General features: G+C 40.4%; 3 protein-coding genes across 5 annotated transcripts in view; 2 read left to right on the top strand and 1 right to left on the bottom strand.

The window, feature by feature from the left end:
- Positions 1 to 10,164: 10,164 nt before the first annotated feature.
- On the bottom strand, positions 10,165 to 11,667 carry LOC108959932. Its single transcript, XM_039312580.1, has 2 exons — positions 11,306 to 11,667; positions 10,165 to 10,750 (listed from the first exon to the last, which is right to left on the bottom strand). Exons 1-2 carry the CDS (start codon positions 11,585 to 11,587, stop codon positions 10,673 to 10,675), a joined length of 360 nt encoding a protein of 119 aa, XP_039168514.1. The 5' UTR covers positions 11,588 to 11,667; the 3' UTR covers positions 10,165 to 10,672.
- A 1,709-nt stretch (positions 11,668 to 13,376) lies between these two features.
- Positions 13,377 to 21,030, top strand: part of LOC104443901 — a 130,441-nt gene continuing 122,787 nt past the window's right edge. Inside the window, exons 1-4 of one of the 2 annotated variants that reach the window (XM_039312963.1) lie at positions 13,377 to 13,552; positions 13,885 to 14,119; positions 14,265 to 14,339; positions 14,456 to 14,530. In XM_039312963.1, coding sequence (XP_039168897.1) covers positions 13,448 to 13,552; positions 13,885 to 14,119; positions 14,265 to 14,339; positions 14,456 to 14,530 — 490 coding nt within the window. In that variant the 5' untranslated portion in view covers positions 13,377 to 13,447. The remainder of the gene's footprint in view (positions 13,553 to 13,884; positions 14,120 to 14,264; positions 14,340 to 14,455; positions 14,531 to 21,030) is intronic. The other variant, XM_039312964.1, reaches the window with a different exon arrangement.
- Positions 15,326 to 19,483, top strand: LOC104446068. Of its 2 annotated transcripts, XM_039312974.1 has the most exons (8): positions 15,326 to 15,451; positions 15,991 to 16,076; positions 16,877 to 16,974; positions 17,217 to 17,457; positions 17,820 to 17,957; positions 18,311 to 18,556; positions 18,659 to 18,720; positions 19,043 to 19,483. In XM_039312974.1, exons 2-8 carry the CDS (start codon positions 16,019 to 16,021, stop codon positions 19,211 to 19,213), a joined length of 1,014 nt encoding a protein of 337 aa, XP_039168908.1. In that variant the 5' UTR covers positions 15,326 to 15,451; positions 15,991 to 16,018; the 3' UTR covers positions 19,214 to 19,483. The 2 variants fall into 2 exon arrangements, with proteins under 2 accessions (XP_039168908.1, XP_039168907.1); XM_039312973.1 differs by lacking the exon at positions 15,326 to 15,451 and having other exon boundaries at positions 15,615 to 16,076.

The following is a 21,030-nucleotide window of genomic DNA, read 5'->3' as shown; positions in this document are numbered from 1 at the left end:
CAGAGTGTTAAAATTGAACCAAAATTTCGTGCAGTTTTGGTTTCATTCGTCTAATAGAAAAATAACAGTTTTTTTTTTCTTAAAGGTTCGGTTCAGTTAATGAAAATTTATCTTCTTTTTCATTTAGTTCCAGTAAGTAGGAAAAAAAAAACAAAAAAATCAAGCCGAGCTGAATCAGGTTTTGATTAGATAGAATCAAATAATTATAGAATAGGTTAGGACCAAAGTGAAAAAAAGAAAAAAGAAAAAGCGGAACAAAAATCCTGTCATCATCAGTCTTCCAGGAGAGGCTTTTAAGCTCGTTTCGCGCTCATATTAATAATTCATCTCCAGCCACGACCGTTTAAGTTCTCAGAAGCGGTATCACTCTTGCAGCATGTCACTCGGAGCTCTCTGAAATCCCTAGAAGATCTTTCTTCTTCATTTCCAAAATGCAGAAACCGCCATGGATGAGGCTCCGACAAAGTGGAACGTCACCTTCACGAAGCACCTCGAGCAGAAGCGCAAGCTCTACCGCAGCGGCTTCCTCTCTCTCCACTCCTCCGCAATCGATATGTGAATGTTCTTTCCCTGAATTTAGCTTGCTTGCTCGAACTAGATGGCAACGTCTGGATGCTGCTTGGGATTTCGATCTTGTCTGTCATCATCGATTGCTCTGCCCTGGTCGTTATGCTCTCCAGGATTGGGCTTGTTCGGAGTAGATTCGGTCATTGCGCGATTGATGGTCGGATGTTTGACAGGTAATGCTGTATGATGACAGCGAGCAGCTGTTGGAATGCAGGATCTCGAAGAATGATGAAGTTGTTTGTTCTGGTGAGACGCTGACGTTCAATGCTTATTTGGTTGATGTTGGAGAGCCTGAAGGAGGGCAGAAGCCCCTGGATGATACTTATATTCATAACCGAGAAAAGAAAGTTCCTAAGTGAACGGCTTTGCTTCACGGGAACAAGTTCGTCGACGTGTCTAATTGCACCGGTATTGTCTGTTCTTGCATATTTGTCTTTCTTAATGCTGGTGTCTCCATTGGTTTGAAATTTGACAACTTGTGCTCGTACCTTCGCAATGTTGTGCTCATCATCTACCTGTATAATCGTATAATCCACTTGGCTTTCTTTTTAAGGAGATGAGAAGACCAAAGTGGAGAAGGATAAACAGCAGAGAATCAGCCTGAGCCCATCGCAGAAAATTATTACGGGTTGACGATAAAATCCTACATAATCCAACTCTCTCTCTTAATTGCAAGTAAATGCTGGATAAAAACTTAGCACGCGTGTTTTTTTTTTTTTTTTTTCTTTTGATTCCCAGAATTCAAGAAGAATGAAATGAACAAGTACGGCATATTGCAGGCGAGTCCGAACTCAAGGACATCAAGTACCGCAGGTGAGTTTGGACTCCGCTGACTCATCTATGCCCATGCCAGGCCGTGTCTTTCTCTTGATGTATCTCCTGGATTGTAAATCCGTTCTTGATTTTCTCTTGTTGGGATTAACGGATCCCCGAAACACCGGATTCGACACTAAATCGAACCCCTAAATCAATGCGGAAGCGAAGCCCAAGAAAACCAACATGCATCACCGATCCTAAAGCACACCACGGATTTCGAGCGTACCTTTTAGCCACAGATTAAACACCGACGCCAATAGAGGGAGAGAATCCGGTCCTGTTCGATCCGGGGAGGCAAGAAATCCTTCAAGCGCTTCACTGTTTGCTTTGAGGAACAACGTAAGGGAGGGAGAGCGTTGAGAGAGAAAAATACGTACGTTATTTTCCAACAGACGTCTTCTCTCTCTCTCTCACTCCCTTTTATACCTCTCCCCTTCCACGGGCCTTATTCCCGTGGGTCGGGCTTTCTGGGCCCAGCTTGGGCGGACAGGGCCTTAAGCCCTTTAATTAAATAAAGCTTTCATCTCCCACTCGCACAAGGTGGGCCGAACAGAATTCTCTTTACCTCTCTTCAACATTCATACCGCGAATAATCCGTGCGACCAAAGATACTTTGAGAGCTCGTTGCTATACATCTGTTAGGAATATATAGCAGCTCATAATGGGCGTCTCACTCGAGTAGATTTAGTATGCAGTACCCTAGATCGATCGATCACATTTATATCTCCTTGATCTCTTTTAAACATGATATATATATATATATATATATATATATATATATACATATATATATTGTATTCACAATTATAATTATCACAAAGACAGTTATAATTGGTCGACCAGTGAATACAAAACTATAATGTGATTCTTCAAAATCGATCTTCCTCTTTCCTTCAAACTCTCAATTTCAGTCTAGCTTGCTTTTCTAGAAATGCCCCATTAGATCCAATCATCTCATGACCATTGGCAACACATTAAGATAGCAAACACTAAATAGAAATCTTGAGAATAAGTAAGAGTCCTGAGGGGACTTCAAAATTTGAGGAACTCTTTTCCTCAAGAGTCTCACACGTCATAAAAGTTGAGATCAAACCTTTTGCCACTCTTATTGGTCGTCTCATGCATACGTAGTATGAAATACGTATTACGGTATTAACTCCTTTCCCATGGAGCGTATGTCTACACCTTTCAATACCGTACGGATGATAGTTCGGACATATCCAATGTCTAACTTGAGTTCACGTATCTACTCATTCACAAAATTCATCGAACTCACATCCGGCATCTTAGACAAGATAGAGTAAAATATGTGGGTATTTTACTTTCGGACATCGCAAGAATTATGTCCTCATCTTAACACTCGCTTAAGGCGACATACGTGTTTTAAGCTTGAGCTCGATTATCACCTAGATAATAAGCTTAAAAACAGTCTCATCCCTATTTATCACACAAGAAACAGGCGATTACCCGTGTGAGTGGGCTAATCTAATATCTGTCCGACATACTTCTCAACTTAAAATAATGCACTGAGCATTAAGATGCATAAAGATCATACAAAGATTCATAGGCATTAATCAATGAAAAACGAAATTTCATAAATGTGAACAACTTAGGGAAATTACAATCCAGTACATCAAACTCTACGCAATCCTAGAGATTTTACATGACCACAAAACACATCTCTAGGTATTGGCTTTGTCATTGATCTCGCTACCATTCTATGCGTAGATATGTACTGCAAGTTCACATCCTTTCGTGCAACCATATCTTTTACAAAGTTATACTTGGTATCTATATGTTTGGTCTTGCCATGATACTTTGGATCTTTGGTGTACGCTATAGCTGCTTGGCTATCACAGTTAACCAACAATTGATTTGCAGCTTTATCAATAACACCTAAATGATCCAAGAATCTCTTAAGCCAAACTCCTTCTTGTACTGCTGCTGATAATGCCACGAACTTAGCTTCCATCGTGGATAAGGCTATGCACGTTTGCTTCTTACTACTCCATGATATGGCGCCATTGCTTAATAAGAAAGCAAATCCTGAGGTAGATTTTCTTTCATCTAAATCTCCTCCCCAATCAGCATCTGAGTAGCCTTCAAGTCGCAGATCTTTTCCTTGATAATTCAACTTGAAATCAGCAGTTCCCTTCAGATACCTCAGTATTCTCTTCACGGCTTTCCAGTGTGCTGGACCCGGGTTGGATTGGTATCTACTCACCATTCCAACCGCAAAACATATGTCGGGTCTTGTACACATCATAGCGTACATCAAGCTTCCAACAGCACTAGCATAAGGAACATGTTTCATCTGTTCCTTCTCTTGTGGAGTCCCCTGGACACGCCTCTATGGCTCAATCCTTCACCTTTTGCAATAGGAGTGTCTATGGGTTTACGTCTTACATACGAAATCGTTCAAGAACCTTATTTATATAGTTTTCTTTTGCGAAAGAGACAACGATCTCTTCGAACGATCTCTCGAAATCTTAACTCCAAGAATGTATGCAGCCTCACCCATATCCTTCATCTCAAAGTTAGAAGACAACCATCTCTTGACAAGATAACCAACTCCATATTGCTTCCTAATCGTATATCATCAACATATAATGATATGATCACAAATTGATCCTTGGATCTTTTGATATATACACAATGATCCTCATCAATCATTGTAAAATCATATGCCATATGAAAACGTATATACCATTGTCTTGATGACTGCTTAAGACCATATATCGACCTCAAAAGTCGACATACCTTTTCTTCTTGGCCTTTCACTATGAAACCATCGGTTGTTCCATATATATTTCTTCCTCTAATTCTCCATTGAGGAAAGCAGTCTTTACATCCATTTGATGTAACTCAAGATCCGTACTAGCTACTATTGCCGTAATAATGCGAATCGAGGTAAATCTCACTACGGGAGAAAACGTATCTTCATAATCAATTCCTTCCCGTTGATTATACCCTTCGCCACAAGGCGAGCCTTATGCCTTTCTATCGAGCCATCAGCCTTTCGCTTTATTTTGAGAACCCATATGTTCCCACTAGCTCTGCGTCCTTTTGGAAGATCAACCAGTTCCCAGACTTGGTTTGATTCCATTGACTCCATTTCCTCTTCCATTGCACGAATCCATTTTTCTTTACTAGAGCACTTCGAGCCTCATTGATATTTCTTGGCTCATCCTCATCTTGTGGAGCAACCATAAAAGTTTCCCCTTCAATGTCAAAACGTCGACGGGGAATACTTTGGCGACTTGTTCGCCTTACGGGAGATTGTACACTTTGCACATCATTCCCTATTACGCTCCCACTTGGATGAACTCCACCAATATCATTATCTTGATCCAAAGTCTCAAATAAGGAGTGATCTTCCCCTATTTCGCCCTTCTTAGGAAACTCATCCTCTAAGAATGTGACATCTCGTGATTCATATTCAGTTACACTCCCACTTTCCCCGCTCACCAATGAACACATACCCTTTTGAGTGTTCTGAGTATCTTATGAAAATACTCTTCTTTCCTCTCGGGACCTAATTTCCCAAATTTGTGAGAGGACTCATGTGTGTAGGCAGCACAACCCCATGGCTTAAGAAAACTTAAGTCCGGTTTTCTACCTGTCCATAACTCATATGGAGTGGAAGTAACTGATTTAGAAGGCACCCGGTTAAGTATATAGGCAGCAGTTAACAATGCATCACTCCAAAATGTGATAGGTAAGTTAGCATGCGCCATCATAAACCTAACCATTTCCAGTAGGGTTCTGTTTCTTCTCTCTGCAACACCATTTTGTTGAGGAGTATACGGAATAGACAACTGTCTTTCTATTCCTTTTTCATCACATAATTTTCTGAATTCATCAGATAAATATTCTCGACCTCGATCGGATCTCAATGTTTTTATTTTCTTGTCTAATTGATTTTCTACTAGGTTCATAAACCTTTTGAAACAACTTATTGATTCAGACTTATGAGAAATCAAATAGACATATCCGAATCGAGTATAATCATCAATAAAGGTGATGAAATAAACAGCCCCATGCCTTCCTCTCACATTCATTGGACCACGTACATCGAATGGATTAAATGCAAAGGAAATTCAGCTCTTTTCCTTTTCCAAATGGTTTCCGTGTTGTTTTTCCTTCTAGGCAATGCTTACATATGGGCAAATCGACTTTTTCAATGTTACCCAACAAGCCCTCTTTGGCTAGTCTATTCATACGTTGTTGGCCAATGTGACCAAGCCTAGCATGCCACACATTCACATCATTATCATAAGTATTAGAAGATGTGATAAGGGAATAACAAACATTTGCATTAATATACTCAATATCCAATACAATAAAACCATCCAGAAAAATAGCCACAACCATAGTAATTTGTCTCCAAAAAAATTCACACCTCTACTACGAAGTTCACAAGAAAAACCTAATTTAACCAACATCAATACGGACACTAAATTCGACGAATCTCCAGAGCATACAATACATCATGAAGAAACAAGGTGCGTCCACCACGCATATTCGCTGGCATGTGCCAATTCCTTTCACTTCAGCTGGAGTTGTTTCCCACATAGATCCACTTAGTTCCAGTTGGTACTGTCGGAATTCCACGAAGGATCCTCTATCCTTCGCTACATGGTCCGTCGCTCCCGAATCCACAGTCCACAAAGGATTAGACTCGAGTTAGAAACACGTAACTCGACACATAAGCAAAGTTCTGAAAAGTACAAGGGATGCATACCTTCTTTGGCTCACGACAATCCGCGAGCATAGTGACCCTTCTTGTCACAGCTTGTAGCATTTCACCCTTGCTAACTTCTTCATGTGAGGACGCTTTCCTCTATTATGTTGGTTAAACTTGGGTTTCTTCCCTGAAGGACCAGCTTCTTCCTTGCCTTTCCCCTTATCAAACCAGCTAGGGCGCTTGCGCTTGGAGCTCGAAGCTCCATTTGAGCTAGAACTAGCATGATAAAGTTCAGCATCCGGCTTAGCCGCCAACAAAGGGTCCTCTTCCACTCAAGATGACGCATTGCATCCTCAAAGGTTTTGATGTTTTCATTGTGAGTCGGGTGCACCTTCATATGCTCCCAACTCGAGGCAAGGAACGAATCACCGCTTGCACTTGCTGCTCATCCGTGAGGACATGGCTAGCGTCTCGCCTCGGTTATCATGTTTGACATCTTTCTAAGATGTTGCTTCATGGTCTGACCATGAGGCTTCTTATAGGAGTCAAACCTGATAGTGAGCTGCCTCAGTCTAGTCACCGAAGTGTGACCAAATCTAGCTTCCAATGCCTCCCACATTTCCTTGGCATTGTCAAAACGCCGAAACTCTCGCATGACGTCATTTTCCATGCTGCTCAACAACGTGATGCGAGCTAGAGAGTTCATTCTTTTCCACACAGAAAAAGCTTCTTTGTCCTTTTTGTGCTGCTCAGTGGTTCCATCTTCAGGTTCAACCATGGTCATGACAAGAGCCTCAAGTGCTTCTTGCTCTTCCAGCACATACTGGATTTTCATTTGCCAAACTTCATAGTTGTCTCCATTGAGCTTTTCACCTTTGTTCAGCTCAAGAACTATGCTCTTTGTGGTCAAGCCATTGATCCAACAAATCAGACAAATATGCACGAATTATTAATGCCTATCATTTATGCATCCCTATTTGCATAGACCCATCATATTAATAAATAATTTCAAGTAAGGCTTCAGAATCAAAAGGTTACTACGTTTCCAATCATCCTCCAAAAATTCTTACTTAAAACTATCATTAATATGATTATCATATGCAAAATCAATTCTATGAAGCTACAAAAACTTCTATAACTACCCATAGCTAATTACCCACAGCAACCAGCAATAACAGAAAGCAACAAATAATTGAATTCCAATAAAACAATAATGCTTTCAATCAATACAACTAACATATCAGTTGTTACATCAATAACAATCGGGTAGTAAACAATACATTATATGTCCACAAAGCACACTTAACATACATCGCCCAATACAACTAACACATAGTCAAGACACGAACGGGAAAGATCCTCTTTTGTTCAATTTCTTGATCTTTTCCCTTGTAACAATACAGAATATTCATTTACAAAATCTATCACAATTTTCTTATAGGAAGCAGCCCGTTGACATCCCATATGCGATTCAACACATCTTGCCATTCGGGTAGAAGAGTGGTTATGAAAAATCGCACCATCTCCGGGTCAGTGACATAGGACGACCATTCCATATGACCTGTTGAATTTTCCTATTGACTTCAAGGACATGATCAATTAAGTCACCCCTCTCCCATCGATGATCGTCAGCCTCGCCTATCAACTTAGATGACCTTTCCTTTTGTTTATCTTCACACGCGCGAATAGGTGTGCGCAACCTCAAGGGAGGCATTGTTCCTGCAACAAATGCAGAACAAATAAATGATTACATATAATCCACATAGACTTAATTGAAAAAGAAACACATTCTTTTCCCTTTTTTATTTTTTGGGTCAACGGTCAACGGTCAAAGTCAACGGTCAGTCAACGGTCAACGGTCGGTCAACGGTCAAGTCAACGGTCAACGGTCGTCGCCGGTCAACGCTAGTCGGTCGTTGGACCGGTCGGATCGGACAGACCGGTCGGACCGCTCGGGCGGACCGCTCGCACGTGCGCGCGCGTGCACGGGCCGACGTCACGCGGACGTCGGCGGCACGTGCCACGCGCGTGCCATCGCCAAATGGGCCGGGTTGGGTCGGTTCGCGGGTCGGTCGCCGCCCGGCCAACCGACGTCATCGATGACGCCACCCAGCGGTTCTCGACCGTTGGTGACGCATCCGACGCCAAGACACGCCGGTCCTCGGATCGGGCGCGTGCCGGTCGCCGCCGGCGTGGCGAGCACGGGCCGAGTCGCCCGGCCGGCGCGTGCGACGCACGCGCGCGGCGATCGAGCGCTTCCGGCGCGTCGCGCCCACGCGCAGCGCCTTCCGGCCGCGCGTGTGGGCGCGTACGGCGTCTCCCGGCAGCGCTCGAGGCATCTCCAGACTCGTCTCGACGTCGTCTTTCTCCCAGTGCTTTCAGAATTTTGTTTTGACATTCGAAAACTCATAAAAAATGCCGAAGAAGTCTCGGGTGTCGGGATTGCTCGCCCCGATCCGTACGGCCGAAGTTCTTTTTGCGAAAAATCAATCAAAAACACATCAAATTGATCGAGAAAACGTGAACTAGGGCTCTGATACCAATGTTGGGATTAACGGATCCCCGAAACACCGGATTCGACACTAAATCGAACCCCTAAATCAATGCGGAAGCGAAGCCCAAGAAAACCAACACGCATCACCGATCCTAAAGCACACCACGGATTTCGAGCGTACCTTTTAGCCACAGATTAAACACCGACGCCAATAGAGGGAGAGAATCCAGTCCTGTTCGATCCGGGGAGGCAAAAATCCTTCAAGCGCTTCACTGTTTGCTTTGAGGAACAACGTAAGGGAGGGAGAGCGTTGAGAGAGAAAAATACGTACGTTATTATCCAACAGACATCTTCTCTCTCTCTCTCACTCCCTTTTATACCTCTCCCCTTCCACGGGCCTTATTCCCGTGGGTCGGGCTTTCTGGGCCCAGCTTGGGCGGACAGGGCCTTAAGCCCTTTAATTAAATAAAGCTTTCATCTCTGAGGTACAGTTTCTGCACATCTTTACACAACATATAGTCTTTTCAAGGTCAATACGGATTCTCTCAACTCTGATGCTTTGTATATCAAATCTTTGCAATCACAACGGTTACATATATTTTCATGGCTTATCTCTATGCAAACATCTCTCGTAAAACTGGTCTGCATATTCTCTATGCAAGTTATATTCGAGAGTGTTATTGTTGTCTCAAAGACGGCAGTTGACATGATATTCCTTTCGTTGTAGATTGGTATGCCTTGTATACAACATACTTTAACTCAAAAGTCGAAGAAATATCATGATGGCTTCTTGTGTTGTACGAGCAGTGGATCTATGACTAGGCAGGTCAAGCTCTACAGTCTACATCTCCTTCGGATTTTCACCCTTAGATAATTCCAGCTATCTTGTTCCTGAATTAAATGTCATCTCTTCCTTCCTTTAATAGTTTGTTTTCTTCTTCATGACGCATACCTTTCTCAGCGGATTAGCAAAAATATTTTGTCAGGACAAATATGGCTTAGATTACCAGGTGTTCTTGTATGATATGAGCTGGAAACTTCTAGATAGCAGGTTCCTGAACAAAGCTGAAAAGTATGCCCAGGGGAGATGATGGAATTTCCTGGTCATTTGGTTGAAGTTTGCAATCGTGAAGCAAACCATGAATCTTTGAGGGGAAACGGCTTCAATTCTCTTCACGTATTAAATATGCAGAAGCAGCAGCATAACTTTACTACCATTGAATCTGGTGTAGAAGGTACCTGGAATACAGTTCAATTTGATCCATTCCCTGGTGTTCTAATTTTTTTCTTCTTTTTTTTTTCCTGCTTAGTCTTTCTGTAGAGGTAATTTGCCTTACCTCCTGGCCTAGAGTCTTGAACTGCCAATATAATGTCAATATTTTCTCCCAGATTGTTTAAATTTCCCTCGGTCTTATCATTCAGGTGCTTACTCGCCAAAATGATATTTGGACAGTGTGATTCGAAGCTCAAAGGACACATGTTCATGGGATATTTATACGATTTCCACAAATTCTTGAACTTGCAGATGCCAAGAGCCAATTCTTTGTTTTTATTTCTAGATAAAAATTTCTAGTGCTTTGCAGAAGAAAGAAAAGCATGATTTTTAAAGAAACCCAACCTCAAGTGCTTTGCAGATTATCGACCGCCGGTGCGTAGTTAATCTTCTGTGAAGTCATAATGAGTTCAAGAACACCCACACAAGATTGGCCCGATGGTTCAAAGACGGGCAAAGCCAAGGTTCCCTAAACATTATAATGAAGAACATGATCGAGCCCCGTATATTCTTTGCTGGTTTAGTATTGTACATTAAAAGTCCATTCAGGCAGCTTTCGCTGGAAAACAGGACCAGGAAGTCCCAGTTCTCCATCATTCCCCCGTCCGCAGAAAACAAATACATCATAGACACCGTTCTGTGCTGGTGAAGCCCATTAGTATCTGCACCAAGAACAAAGGGTTGCCCTGAAGTCGTGAGGATGTACCGACCACCATTCTTTACTGGAGCCCAAACCTGAGCCAGAACAAGGTGCTCAGTGGATTCTTTGAAGTGACGAAGAGCCTGGGTCATCCTTTCTTTGATGATACAGTTTCCATCAAGATTTTCAAATCCGTCAGCCCCAAATATGGGGATGGCAGCTTTTTACGATCGCTATCCTCAGCGGGGGCTTTGGTTTCTGAATTGTGACGATCTATATATTCGGAAACAACTTCTCAGTCAAAACTCAGTAGCCGTGGCTTCACAGGCCATTGCGGACAGTTGGAACAAATCAAACTTCAAGCAAGAGGCATCTTCATAGTTCAGGACTCTCAGAATTCGTAATTCTCACACAATATATATAGGAAATCAGGCGAAATGGGAGGTGGAAGAAGGAGCAATCCCAACAATTAATTTGAACTCCTTGCTTTGATTCCCAATCTTTTTGAAGCGATAGAAAACAGAACCGTATCATCAGACGAAATTTCTCGATTAGTCAAAGAGGAAAAAACAGTCAAAATAATTCAGATTAGTTCCAAACGAGGAAAAATTTCGACTTTCCAAAAATCGTAAAACCAGAGAAGACGAAAACCAAGCAAGTAAACGCGAGTGGTGAAATAGTCAACGCTCAATTCTCAAGTCTCAGATGGCCGAAAAACAGAGCTTTTCAACGACCCAAATCCAGCTCAATCAATGCGATCCGCACAAACCCGACTCGAAATTAAAAGCGAACGAATTCAAACGAACTCAAGACTGACATGCGACAAACCGAGAGCAATCGGAGAGGCGGACCCCGCCGGCGGCCCGGGTGCGGGGCGAGCTTGTCCTCGAACCCGCAGGATAAGGCCCAGAGAGGGGAGCTGGGCTGGTTGGAGGCGGACAGGAAAGCGCCGAAGGGGAGCTGCTGATCCATCGTTGGCCAGGGACTGTAGACGTCGAGGTCGAGGTACATGATGGACTCCCCCGGGGCCGCCGCCGCCGCGTAGGACGGCGGAGCCGTCGGGCTGTCGCGGCAGGTGCGGCCGGGGCCGTCGTCCTCCAGCTCGGGCATTTTCTCGGGAGAGGACGGGATTTTCCGGGAGAGTTCGCGACGGTAGGAGAAGGAGAGGAGGATGGTTGAGAGAGAGGGAGAGTTTGACATTCTTAGCTGAAAGAATGATGATGATGATGATGATGATTATTTAAGGAAAATTAATTTAACCACGTGATGATGTTGTAAGTATACCTTTGTCAAGATGTACGAGTAAGTTTTATTATGATAGTCTTACGTCAAAGAACTGATGTGTTGGACCTATGAGCTAAGAAACAGTCTAGGTAAATAATATCTATGGGTGTAGGCCAACGAAGGCATGCAAAAGTTTCTTTTGGTCGAATGGAGATTGTCCCTTGGCTTGACTGCAAGACCCACCTTGAGTAGGGATGAAAGTCGGCCTCAGTGATCCAATGATGCCAAGTGGAAGGCCATTGCTCAACGGACAAAAATTACTCTAGACATAACAAGCTAACCTTTCCAAAAAGTTCATGTCAGCTATGAGGTTGTTGATATCTTATAATTAATTCTCAACTCATTGATTTGAGTTTTTTTGGGTCAATATTTTAGTGGGTTCGAAATTGGGATCCCTTTCGCCGATATCAACAAATGGCATTGTAGTCAGGAGAGTTGTGGTATCGGTTTTGTATTGCAACCTCCCATAGGAGATCCGTCATTAATGGAAACAACATGAGATCTACTTTAATGTAGTGTGTTATGAGTTGAAATATAACAAATAGACATAATTGATATGTTAAATCCATTCAAATATGGAAAACATAGGTTTAGAAGTTCTTGTTCTTGCTTACAATTTCGATCGAAGACCCAAAAAAAAAAAAATATCTATCTTCATTCTTTTCATCTTTGTTAAAGGTGAAGGAGCTTTAACATAATGTGAAGTAGTCACCGGGATGGCAAAATTTAATGTCTTTACATTTGTTTTTTCCTCTCTTTTAAATGTACGAGGTCGATTTCCTTTTAGCCCTTTTGGGTCGTGTTTATAAGTTAGAATTGGAATGAGAGACTGTTAACCCATTCAGTACATTACTGGTTTGGCAAAGGACATAGTTTGTGTATGATTTTTTTTTTCTTTTTCTAATCGGAAAGTTTGTCTATGATTAGATGCATGATAAGAGTTTAATCTTCACTCCACCAAGTACAAATGGTTCCTGTGGTTGGAAACTCATTCAAACTTTCACTTATGTCGGATTTTTATTTACCCGAGATAAGATTCTTTGTTGTAAAATGAAGATTAAATACAAAACCAAATGCATCCTTCGCCAATCCAACGAAGGGTGCAGCCGTTGATGAGCTAATTCTAGTGCCACCATCAGTCATCGGTCATTGGTCGAGGTCGCCCTCACCAATCGGTGACCTCTGGTGACGATCGCCATTGATGACTATCGGCGCTAGATCTAGCTTGTTCGCAATCATAGCCCTTAAGCGGATTGATTATGATCATTTTTTTAAAATTATATATATTTGATTTTTTTATTATTGTCAAAAATTATATTTAAAAATTACATATATATTTTTAATTTTAAATAAATAAAAATTAAAAAATAATATTACTCACTTAAAGGGCTTTATAAATATGTTTTTTTATCAAATGGTATTTATCTTAAAATTACTTTCCAAAATTATTTTACTAAATGACCTTTACATTTATCTAAATATTTAAGTTAAATTATTTTATATTTTTTTAATGGACTTTCGAAATACTGAATGAAACGCGTCGACCTCGTTCCTCCCGCCATAACATTTCAGCTCTCGAAAGTGGTATCATACTATCACTTCACTCGCAGCTCTCCGAAATCCCTAGAAATTCTTCTTCTTATTATTCTTCATCTTCTTCATCATCCTCCAAATGCAGAAACCGCCATGGATGAGGCTCCGAAGAAATGGAACGTCACCTTCACGAAGCACCTCAAGCAGAAGCGCAAGGTCTACCGCGACGGCTTCCTCTCTCTCCACTCCTCCGCCAAGGTGCGTTCCCTCTCTCTCACTCCCTACTCATCTCCGCCATTGAAGTCCAGCTCAACTCGATCAGCGAATTTGTTACCTCCGATTGGGCTCGGACGTGATTCGGTTTTGATCGGCTTAGCAGTCCATGTCGAAACTGCAGTGGCGATCGATTCCCTGAATTCAGCTCGCTCGATCAGGCTAGATAGCAACAGCTCGATGCTGCCAAGGATTTCGATTTTGACCGTCCTCGCGGATTATTCTGTTCTGTGGTTTTGGTCGTTGTTCTCCCTGCGATTGAGCTTGTTCCGAGTGGATTAGGCCATGCCGTGATTAATAATTGGATTTTTTGACAGGTAATGCTGTATGATGACAGCGACCAGCTGTTGGAATGCAGGATCTTGAAGAACGACGAAGTTGTTTGCTCCGGTGAGACGCTGACGTTCAATGCTTATTTGGTGGATGTTGGAGAGCCTGAAGAAGGGCAAGAGCCTCTCGATGATACTTATGCCTGCAGCCGAGAAAATAAAGTTCCTAAGCGAACGAATCTGCTTCACAGAAACAAGTTCATCAACGTATCTGATTGTGCTGGTATAGTCTGTTCTTACGTGTTTGTCTTTCTTAATGCTGGTGTCTCCGTTGGTTTGAAAATTGATGACTCGTGCTTGTACGTTTGCAAATTTGTGCCCATCATCTACCTGTATTATCGTATAATCGACTTGGCTTTCTCTTCAAGGAGATGAAAAGACCATAGTGGAGAAGCATAAACAGCAGACGATCAGCCTAAGCCCATCACAGAAGATTATTAGAGGTTGGCGATGAATTCCTACATCATCCAATTCTCTCTTAATTGCAAGTAAATGCTGGCTACAAAACTTAGCACGAGTGTTCCTTTGTTTTTTTTTTTTTTTTGTTTTTGGTTTTCAGAATTCAAGAAGAATGAAATGAACAAGTATGGCGTATTGCAGGCGAGTCCGAACTCAAGGACATCAAGTACAACAGGTGAGTTTGGACTTTTACCGACTCATCTATGCCCATGCCAGGCCGTGTCTTTCCCTTGATGTATCTCCTAGATTGTGAATCTGTATTGATTTTCTCTGGGTGTATAATTTCTGCATGTTGTTACACTACATGCGGCATCCATTCAAAGTATATTTACTCAAATTTGATGCTTTGTATATCAAATCTTCTCAGTCACAGTGGTATTATGTTCACATATTTAAATCGTTTCTCTTGAAGAACATTGGAGCTTCCTAGCATATTTCCAGACTTTCCCTCAGAGAACTGGTCTCTATATTCTCTATGTAGTTACATTCATAAGTTTGTTATTGTTGTCTTAGCACTGCAGTTGACGTGATATTCCTTTTGATATAGATTGGCATGTCTTGTACACAACACAATTAACTCAAAAGTCGAAGAAATATCATGATGGCTTCTTGCGTTGTACAAGCAGTGGATCTGTCACTAGGCAGGTCAAGCTCTACAGTCTACATCTCTACTGATCATTAACCTTAGATAATACCAGCTATCTTGTTGCTGAATCATATTTCAGGTTTTCCTTCCTTAATTAGTTAGTTTTCTTCTTCATGGTGTATACCTTTCTCTACAGAATAGTGAAATTTTTTTATCAGGATAAACAAGGCTCAGATCATTGAAACCTTTTTGGGGCCTTTACCAGGTTTTCTTGTATGATACGAGCTGGAAACTTTTAGATAGTAGGTTCCTGAACAAAGCTGAAGAAGTAAGCCCTGGGAGATGATGGAATTTCCTGGTCATTGGTCGAAGTTGGCAATCGTGAAGCAAACCATGAATCTTTGAGGGAACTAAATCTAAATGCAAGTGGAAACAGTTTCAGTTCTCTTCACAAATTAAATATGCAAAAGCAGCAGCGTAATGCGACTACCATTAAATCTGCTGTAAAAGGTACCCTGTAATAGAGTTCAATTTGATTTGCTAGCTGGTGTTCTATAAATAGCTATTTTTTTTTTCCTGTTGATTCTTTTTTTTTTTTTTTTGCCTTACCTCCTCTCCTAAAGTCTTGAACTGTCAATTGATTGTCAACATTTTCTCCTGATTGTTTATATTCCCATCAATCCTATCATTCAGCTGCTCTGCAAATTTATGTAACTAGGGGATGCTTCGTACTCACCAAACTGATATTTTAACACAATGTGATTCGGAGCTTTAAGGACACAAATTCATGGGATGTTTATGATCGTGGAATGATTCCCACAAATTCTGGAACTTGCAGATGCAAGAGTCAGTTTGTTGTTTTTATATGTAGCTAACACTTTCTTCATTGACCAAATATAGACAGATCACAATTGAAAATCATCTCTGTTATTTATATCATCTTCTCCTTTTCTGTTAAGGAGTGAGATTCCCTTCTCTTCATGTTTTGCATGATCTACGATAATTACCTGATTCTGCAATTGTGATGCACTGAAACATGTATTCATTAGTACTCTTTCAGAAGAAAAAAATGGCCAGATGCATCAGATTCGGGCAAAGGGGAGTATATTAGATGCTGCAAAATCAGGCGTAACAGGTCAGATTTTGCTTGTATGCATGTTCAGTTTGCTAAGAGTGTTTGCTAGTTGCCTTGTTTCTACATTTGTTGCACGTTCTTATGTGATTATGAACTCACATTTTTTTTTCTTGGTGAAATCAAAGTTGCCCGTTAGGAAACTTTCGCGCTTGTCATAGGCAAAACTCTATACTGCTTAATGAGATGGATTTTTGAAATTCCTTACATATGACAGATATCGCACTTGAGTTAAAATGGAAAAAATGTTCAGTAGATAGAAGATTCACCAAATTAAAAACTATGTATAAAGGTGCTGGCTTTGTGCTTCAGAGGTGGTCTAAGGTTGTCCTTTCACTTGGAAAATCCACAATTTACCTTGTCAGGTTATGTTCTTGATATTTTCCTAGCTCTAGCACCATGCTTTAGGTATTGAAAAATGAGTCCCATTTAAGAGAACCCCATGCAAAAGAGGAGGGCATATGGGCTAAGTTACATGGATTCCTCAGTGTATTCCTTTATGATTTTTACATTTTCTATTGAAGTTTTCATTAACGAGCTGGTTGCTCGTTCTACTTCCTGATAGATTTTCTAATAAAGTTTTCATTATGTAGCCAGTTATTGTCTTGATATGACTTTGTATTTACTGCCTCCTTTTAGCTTGAGGTTACTACAATAATGAAATCAATAACAGGTCCACTATTGTCCTTCAGCCATTTTTGACACCCATGAGCATGTGAATGTTCTTTTGTGGGCTATGTGCTCCCGCTGTTTTGTATTATTCTGAGCACGTCCTTGGAAATTGACATTTTCCTTTCATGTAGAATGGCAGGTTTTGTACACTGCACAAGTAAATCAAAAGGCCAAGAAATACCATGATGGTTTTCTGCAGCTTGAAGTTCATGGATCCCTAGGGAGGCAGGTCATTTCGAGGCACTTTCACGGATGTTTTCATTAAGCCACTTTTTTTTTCATGAGCTGGGCTGGCCACTTTGTTTGCTGATCCAACATGAATTGCTTCTGTTTTTTGGATAGTAGTTCATTCTGTGCCCCAAGTGTCACACTAATTCAAGTGCATTTCATTACCCAAAAAAGTTCAAAGTTCTTTTATAGGTCCTGGAATCACTTTTCTGCTAATTGTTTTCTTCCCCTTGGATTGTTCAGGTCACACTGTATGATGCTAGTAGGAAAATCTTGGTGAATAAATTTCTTAGGAGAGATGAAGTGTTGGGAACTGGAAAATCTCTGGTGTTCGATTCTCACTTGGTTGATATTGGGGAGCATGTGGTAAAAGAAAAGGGGCCAATGGGTTTGAATGACCTTGAACCATGTCACGCTGCTGGAGAAATGAGGACAGGCCATGGGAAAGTGGATGGTGCTAAAGTTGATCAATCAATCCTGGGAGGTTTGCAGCATTATTGATTCATCCAATGCTATTTAGATGTTTCAATAACTTCATTGTAGATGTGGTTTTCCTTGATGCATCCTGTTTGACTAGCTATGTCCTAGTGAAGTACTGAGGAGGTTATTTAGGTGGAGCTGTGGGTGTTAAGATACAATTGGAAATGAATATGTTGAAAGAACATGTTAAGAGAAAGTTGCTACCTCCCTAAACTACTAGGGGCACTTATATGAGGAGGATTGTACACCTGATATTGTCACCTCAAGATGATTCAGAATTGAAACATCTAATTCTTTCTTTCATAGATATTAATTCTACGTGCCTCAGTTATTTGATGCCTAATGCTTGACCTTTGGATATTACAGTACCCTGGCATAAACATGGAGACAACACTTCAGGAAAGGTTCATCCAAGGAGAGATTCAGATTCAAACAGTGGAATATCTGTTATGAAAAGGACAGATTGCATCAGGAGAGTTTCCGAGACCAAGCCTCTACGTGATGGTGATTACTCTATGGAGAAATTTCTCTATATTAGAATTATCTTCTGCCTTTTGATGTTACTATCTTTCGCATGTGTAGTTAGATTTAGGCACAATGAAAATAATTTTATCTTATTCAGGTGCATCAAATAATTTACAGTAAGCCTTGTAAAGCCCACAAAATCGATAGATTGTTTCATGGACCTGCTCTAGAAAGAGAATGTCATCAATTAAACTTGGGATTGGTTTTATTTATTTTGATGCATCACTCACTTCATTTTGAATTTCTTTGAAAGTTAATTCTCATGTTTATTGGAGGAACCTATGTGTGTTACTACAGCTTGCAAATGATCCCTTGTAATCAAATCGTTGCAGCCTGTCAAATACTATCTGTACTCCGAAAACCATTAGATCAAGTTGCCATTGCTGAAAATTCATATGAAAGGGAGGCAAGTTTTGCTTCCCTAACGAAGGAGCTTCAGGATCCAGAGAAGTTTTGTGATGGAGCTCAAAGACAAAGAGCGCCAGCTGCTGAGCTGGCTTCAGTGGAGAATGTGGACACTGGAAATCTGACTGATACTACCAACAATGAAAAGTTACCTGGTCTAATGAAGTCTAAAGGTTGGTTTAGTGCAATCTCACTCACTTCAGCATTCTTTTATTTCTAGTGTTAGCTTTGTTGCAATATATGTTTCGTCATCTGACATTGTAAAATATCATCAGAATTAGCCTCTGAATTCAATGAATCTTACTTGATGGGGGACTTTGCAATTGCCAACTCGCAGGTATTTCACAGCTACTTGTCCTGCTCTATTTTGACCCGTCTGTGGCAAGATTGTGACTCAGCATCAGGAAATTCCATCAGAACTTAATGAGTTTTGTTGTTTGATGTAACTCTTTCGTCAAACTACTGGCCAAACTGAATTAAATTAGCAGCAGGTAGCAACTGCTTGCAGGGAATGTTCAAACTAGATGCATGAGGACTTGCTTGAATTCTCTAATGCATCCCAGTCCAAAATCTAGTTCTTTATTTACCTTGAGGACATTCTCAATTTCACTGAGTTTTGTATGACTAGCATGTACATCTGCTGCAATTAACGTTTGCAGCCTTCTCATGGGCAAGCTGATCCCAAGTGCTGCAGTGACAATCTTGTTTCTGAAGCATCGCTTTCACACGGTTCTCACAGCGATGCTAGTGATAAAAGAATGGACCTTGAAGGAGATAGAGATCCATTGATAGTGAAGGCTGAGTGTCCCAGTTTTGATCTAGGATTTTGAACCATATCCATTGCTCAATCAACAATATTGCTACTGTCAAGCATCTGGATGGAGTGCGCAAGAATTTTTGTGCCTGTCACACATGAAATCTGTACAGTCGAGCTCCTGTTTTTATGTGAAGCGTTCTGGTGCCAAATTCATTTGCAGCTGTCTGATCGGAAACGTTTTTAGTTATACGACATAATCAATGTATTTCCAGTGATCTTCAATATATTCAGGTACACTTTCGATGCACAGAAACTCACATATGGGTCTATCCGGTTTCCTTTATCCCCTGTTCTTCTTAGTTCTCGTCCAGGAACTTGTACAACTTGCTGTCCTTTCTTGACTTCCTCATGCTAAGCAAGGCCTTGAAGAGACTTTTGTTTTTGCTGGAATATAGCTCGATATCAGTTCTTCTGTTCCTCTCAACATGAGTAGACATTGAAGTGGATCTTCGGGGCTCTGATGGGTACTGGATGTTCATATGGGCATATTAAGAGACTCGGCCATGAGAGGTCATGTCCGCCAGACATGTCGAACAAAAAATAAAGCTTAGTAGCTAAGCTGCACTTAATTTCATTGATGCTTACTCGTTTTTTGGCGTTAGAAGGGTTTGGAGATGTGGATTTATTGGCCAGAGAACTTGAACGTGTGAGTTGAAATAGAAATGGGGAGGTGCGTTTTTCTCGTTAGAAAAAGTGCGGCTTGCATTAGTAGCTTGTCTGACTACGTGATACATGATACAATCACAGGGCATGAAAACATGATCTAAATGCTATGTATGGCAATCTGGAGGGGGTAAGCACACTAGAAGTGCAAAAAAACTTTTTTCGCTCACTTGAGTCACATCAAAGTAAAATTAATTACTTGAATGTCAATTATAGCAAATCATTCTACATGTAATTTATTGTTTTTTTTTTAATTTTTTAAAATTGTGTTTTTATTTTGATTTGAATTTTTTTTTTTTTTTTTGCCACGAGGGTCACCAGCGACCCTCATTGGCTCTGAAACCCTTGCCCTCAGCCGTGAAGTCCTGGGCAAGGCCGCAAGAGCCCCTGCCAACTCCGGCAACGTCGCTAGCGGCTAGTGAGGACGTGATGCCCTCGCTCCTTCAGTGGAGTATGAGGCATAGGAAATCTAGCTGACAACATTGGTTACGAAAAGTTACCTAGTCTCATGAAGTCGAAAAAGGTAGGTTTAGCCGTGATTTCTTTCAATTCAACGTTCTTTCAAATTTTAATGTTAGTTTTCTCATAGTTTATGTTTGCGTAAGTCCACCACAAGTCTATAACTTGACGCACGCCGACACTTAAGTCCGCCATAACTTCAAAACTAGACACTTAAGTGCTTACTTTTTTTCTCGAGTGGGACACTTAAGTACCACCTCCGCGACCTCGCCGGAAATCCTACATGGCAATATTTTATTATTATTTTTTTTTTTTGGCTCGTCGAGCTCCAAATCAGCATAAAAATTAAAAAATTTAAAAAAAAAATTAACAATTTTAATTTAAAAAATTTTAAAATTTTTTTTAAAAAAGAAAATTTTAAAAATTTTAATTTTAAAAATTAAAAAAAAATTAAAATAATAAGAAAATTTTAAAATTTTAGTTTTAAAAATTTTAAAAAATTTTTAAAAAAGAAAATTTTAAAAATTTTAATTTTTAAAAATTTAAAAAATTAAAAAATAAGAAAATTTTAAAAATTTTAATTTTAAAAAATTTTAAAAATTAAAAAATTTTAAAAATAAGAAATTTTAAAAATTTTAAAAATTTTAATTTAAAAAAATTAAAAAAATTTAAAAAATTAAAAAAATTAAAAATTTAAAAATTTAAAAA

Source organism: Eucalyptus grandis, chromosome 5 (genome assembly GCF_016545825.1).
Source record: "Eucalyptus grandis isolate ANBG69807.140 chromosome 5, ASM1654582v1, whole genome shotgun sequence".
Taxonomy (NCBI): Eukaryota; Viridiplantae; Streptophyta; class Magnoliopsida; order Myrtales; family Myrtaceae; genus Eucalyptus; species Eucalyptus grandis.
Note: the sequence above shows the minus strand (reverse complement) of the source record. Positions and strands in the feature narration are given on the sequence as shown.

Bases quoted from the DNA above. Each gene is read 5' to 3' on its own strand.
- LOC108959932 (XM_039312580.1), bottom strand. From the start codon at position 11,587: ATGCCCGAGCTGGAGGACGACGGCCCCGGCCGCACCTGCCGCGACAGC. The intron at 10,751-11,305 runs GTTTGTCGCATG...CCGAATATATAG, and splicing joins CGCCTCTCCGATTGCTCTCG to ATCGTCACAATTCAGAAACC.
- LOC104446068 (XM_039312974.1), top strand. From the start codon at position 16,019: ATGCATCAGATTCGGGCAAAGGGGAGTATATTAGATGCTGCAAAATCA. The intron at 16,077-16,876 runs GTCAGATTTTGC...CCTTTCATGTAG, and splicing joins TGCAAAATCAGGCGTAACAG to AATGGCAGGTTTTGTACACT. The intron at 17,958-18,310 runs GTGATTACTCTA...AAATCGTTGCAG, and splicing joins GACCAAGCCTCTACGTGATG to CCTGTCAAATACTATCTGTA.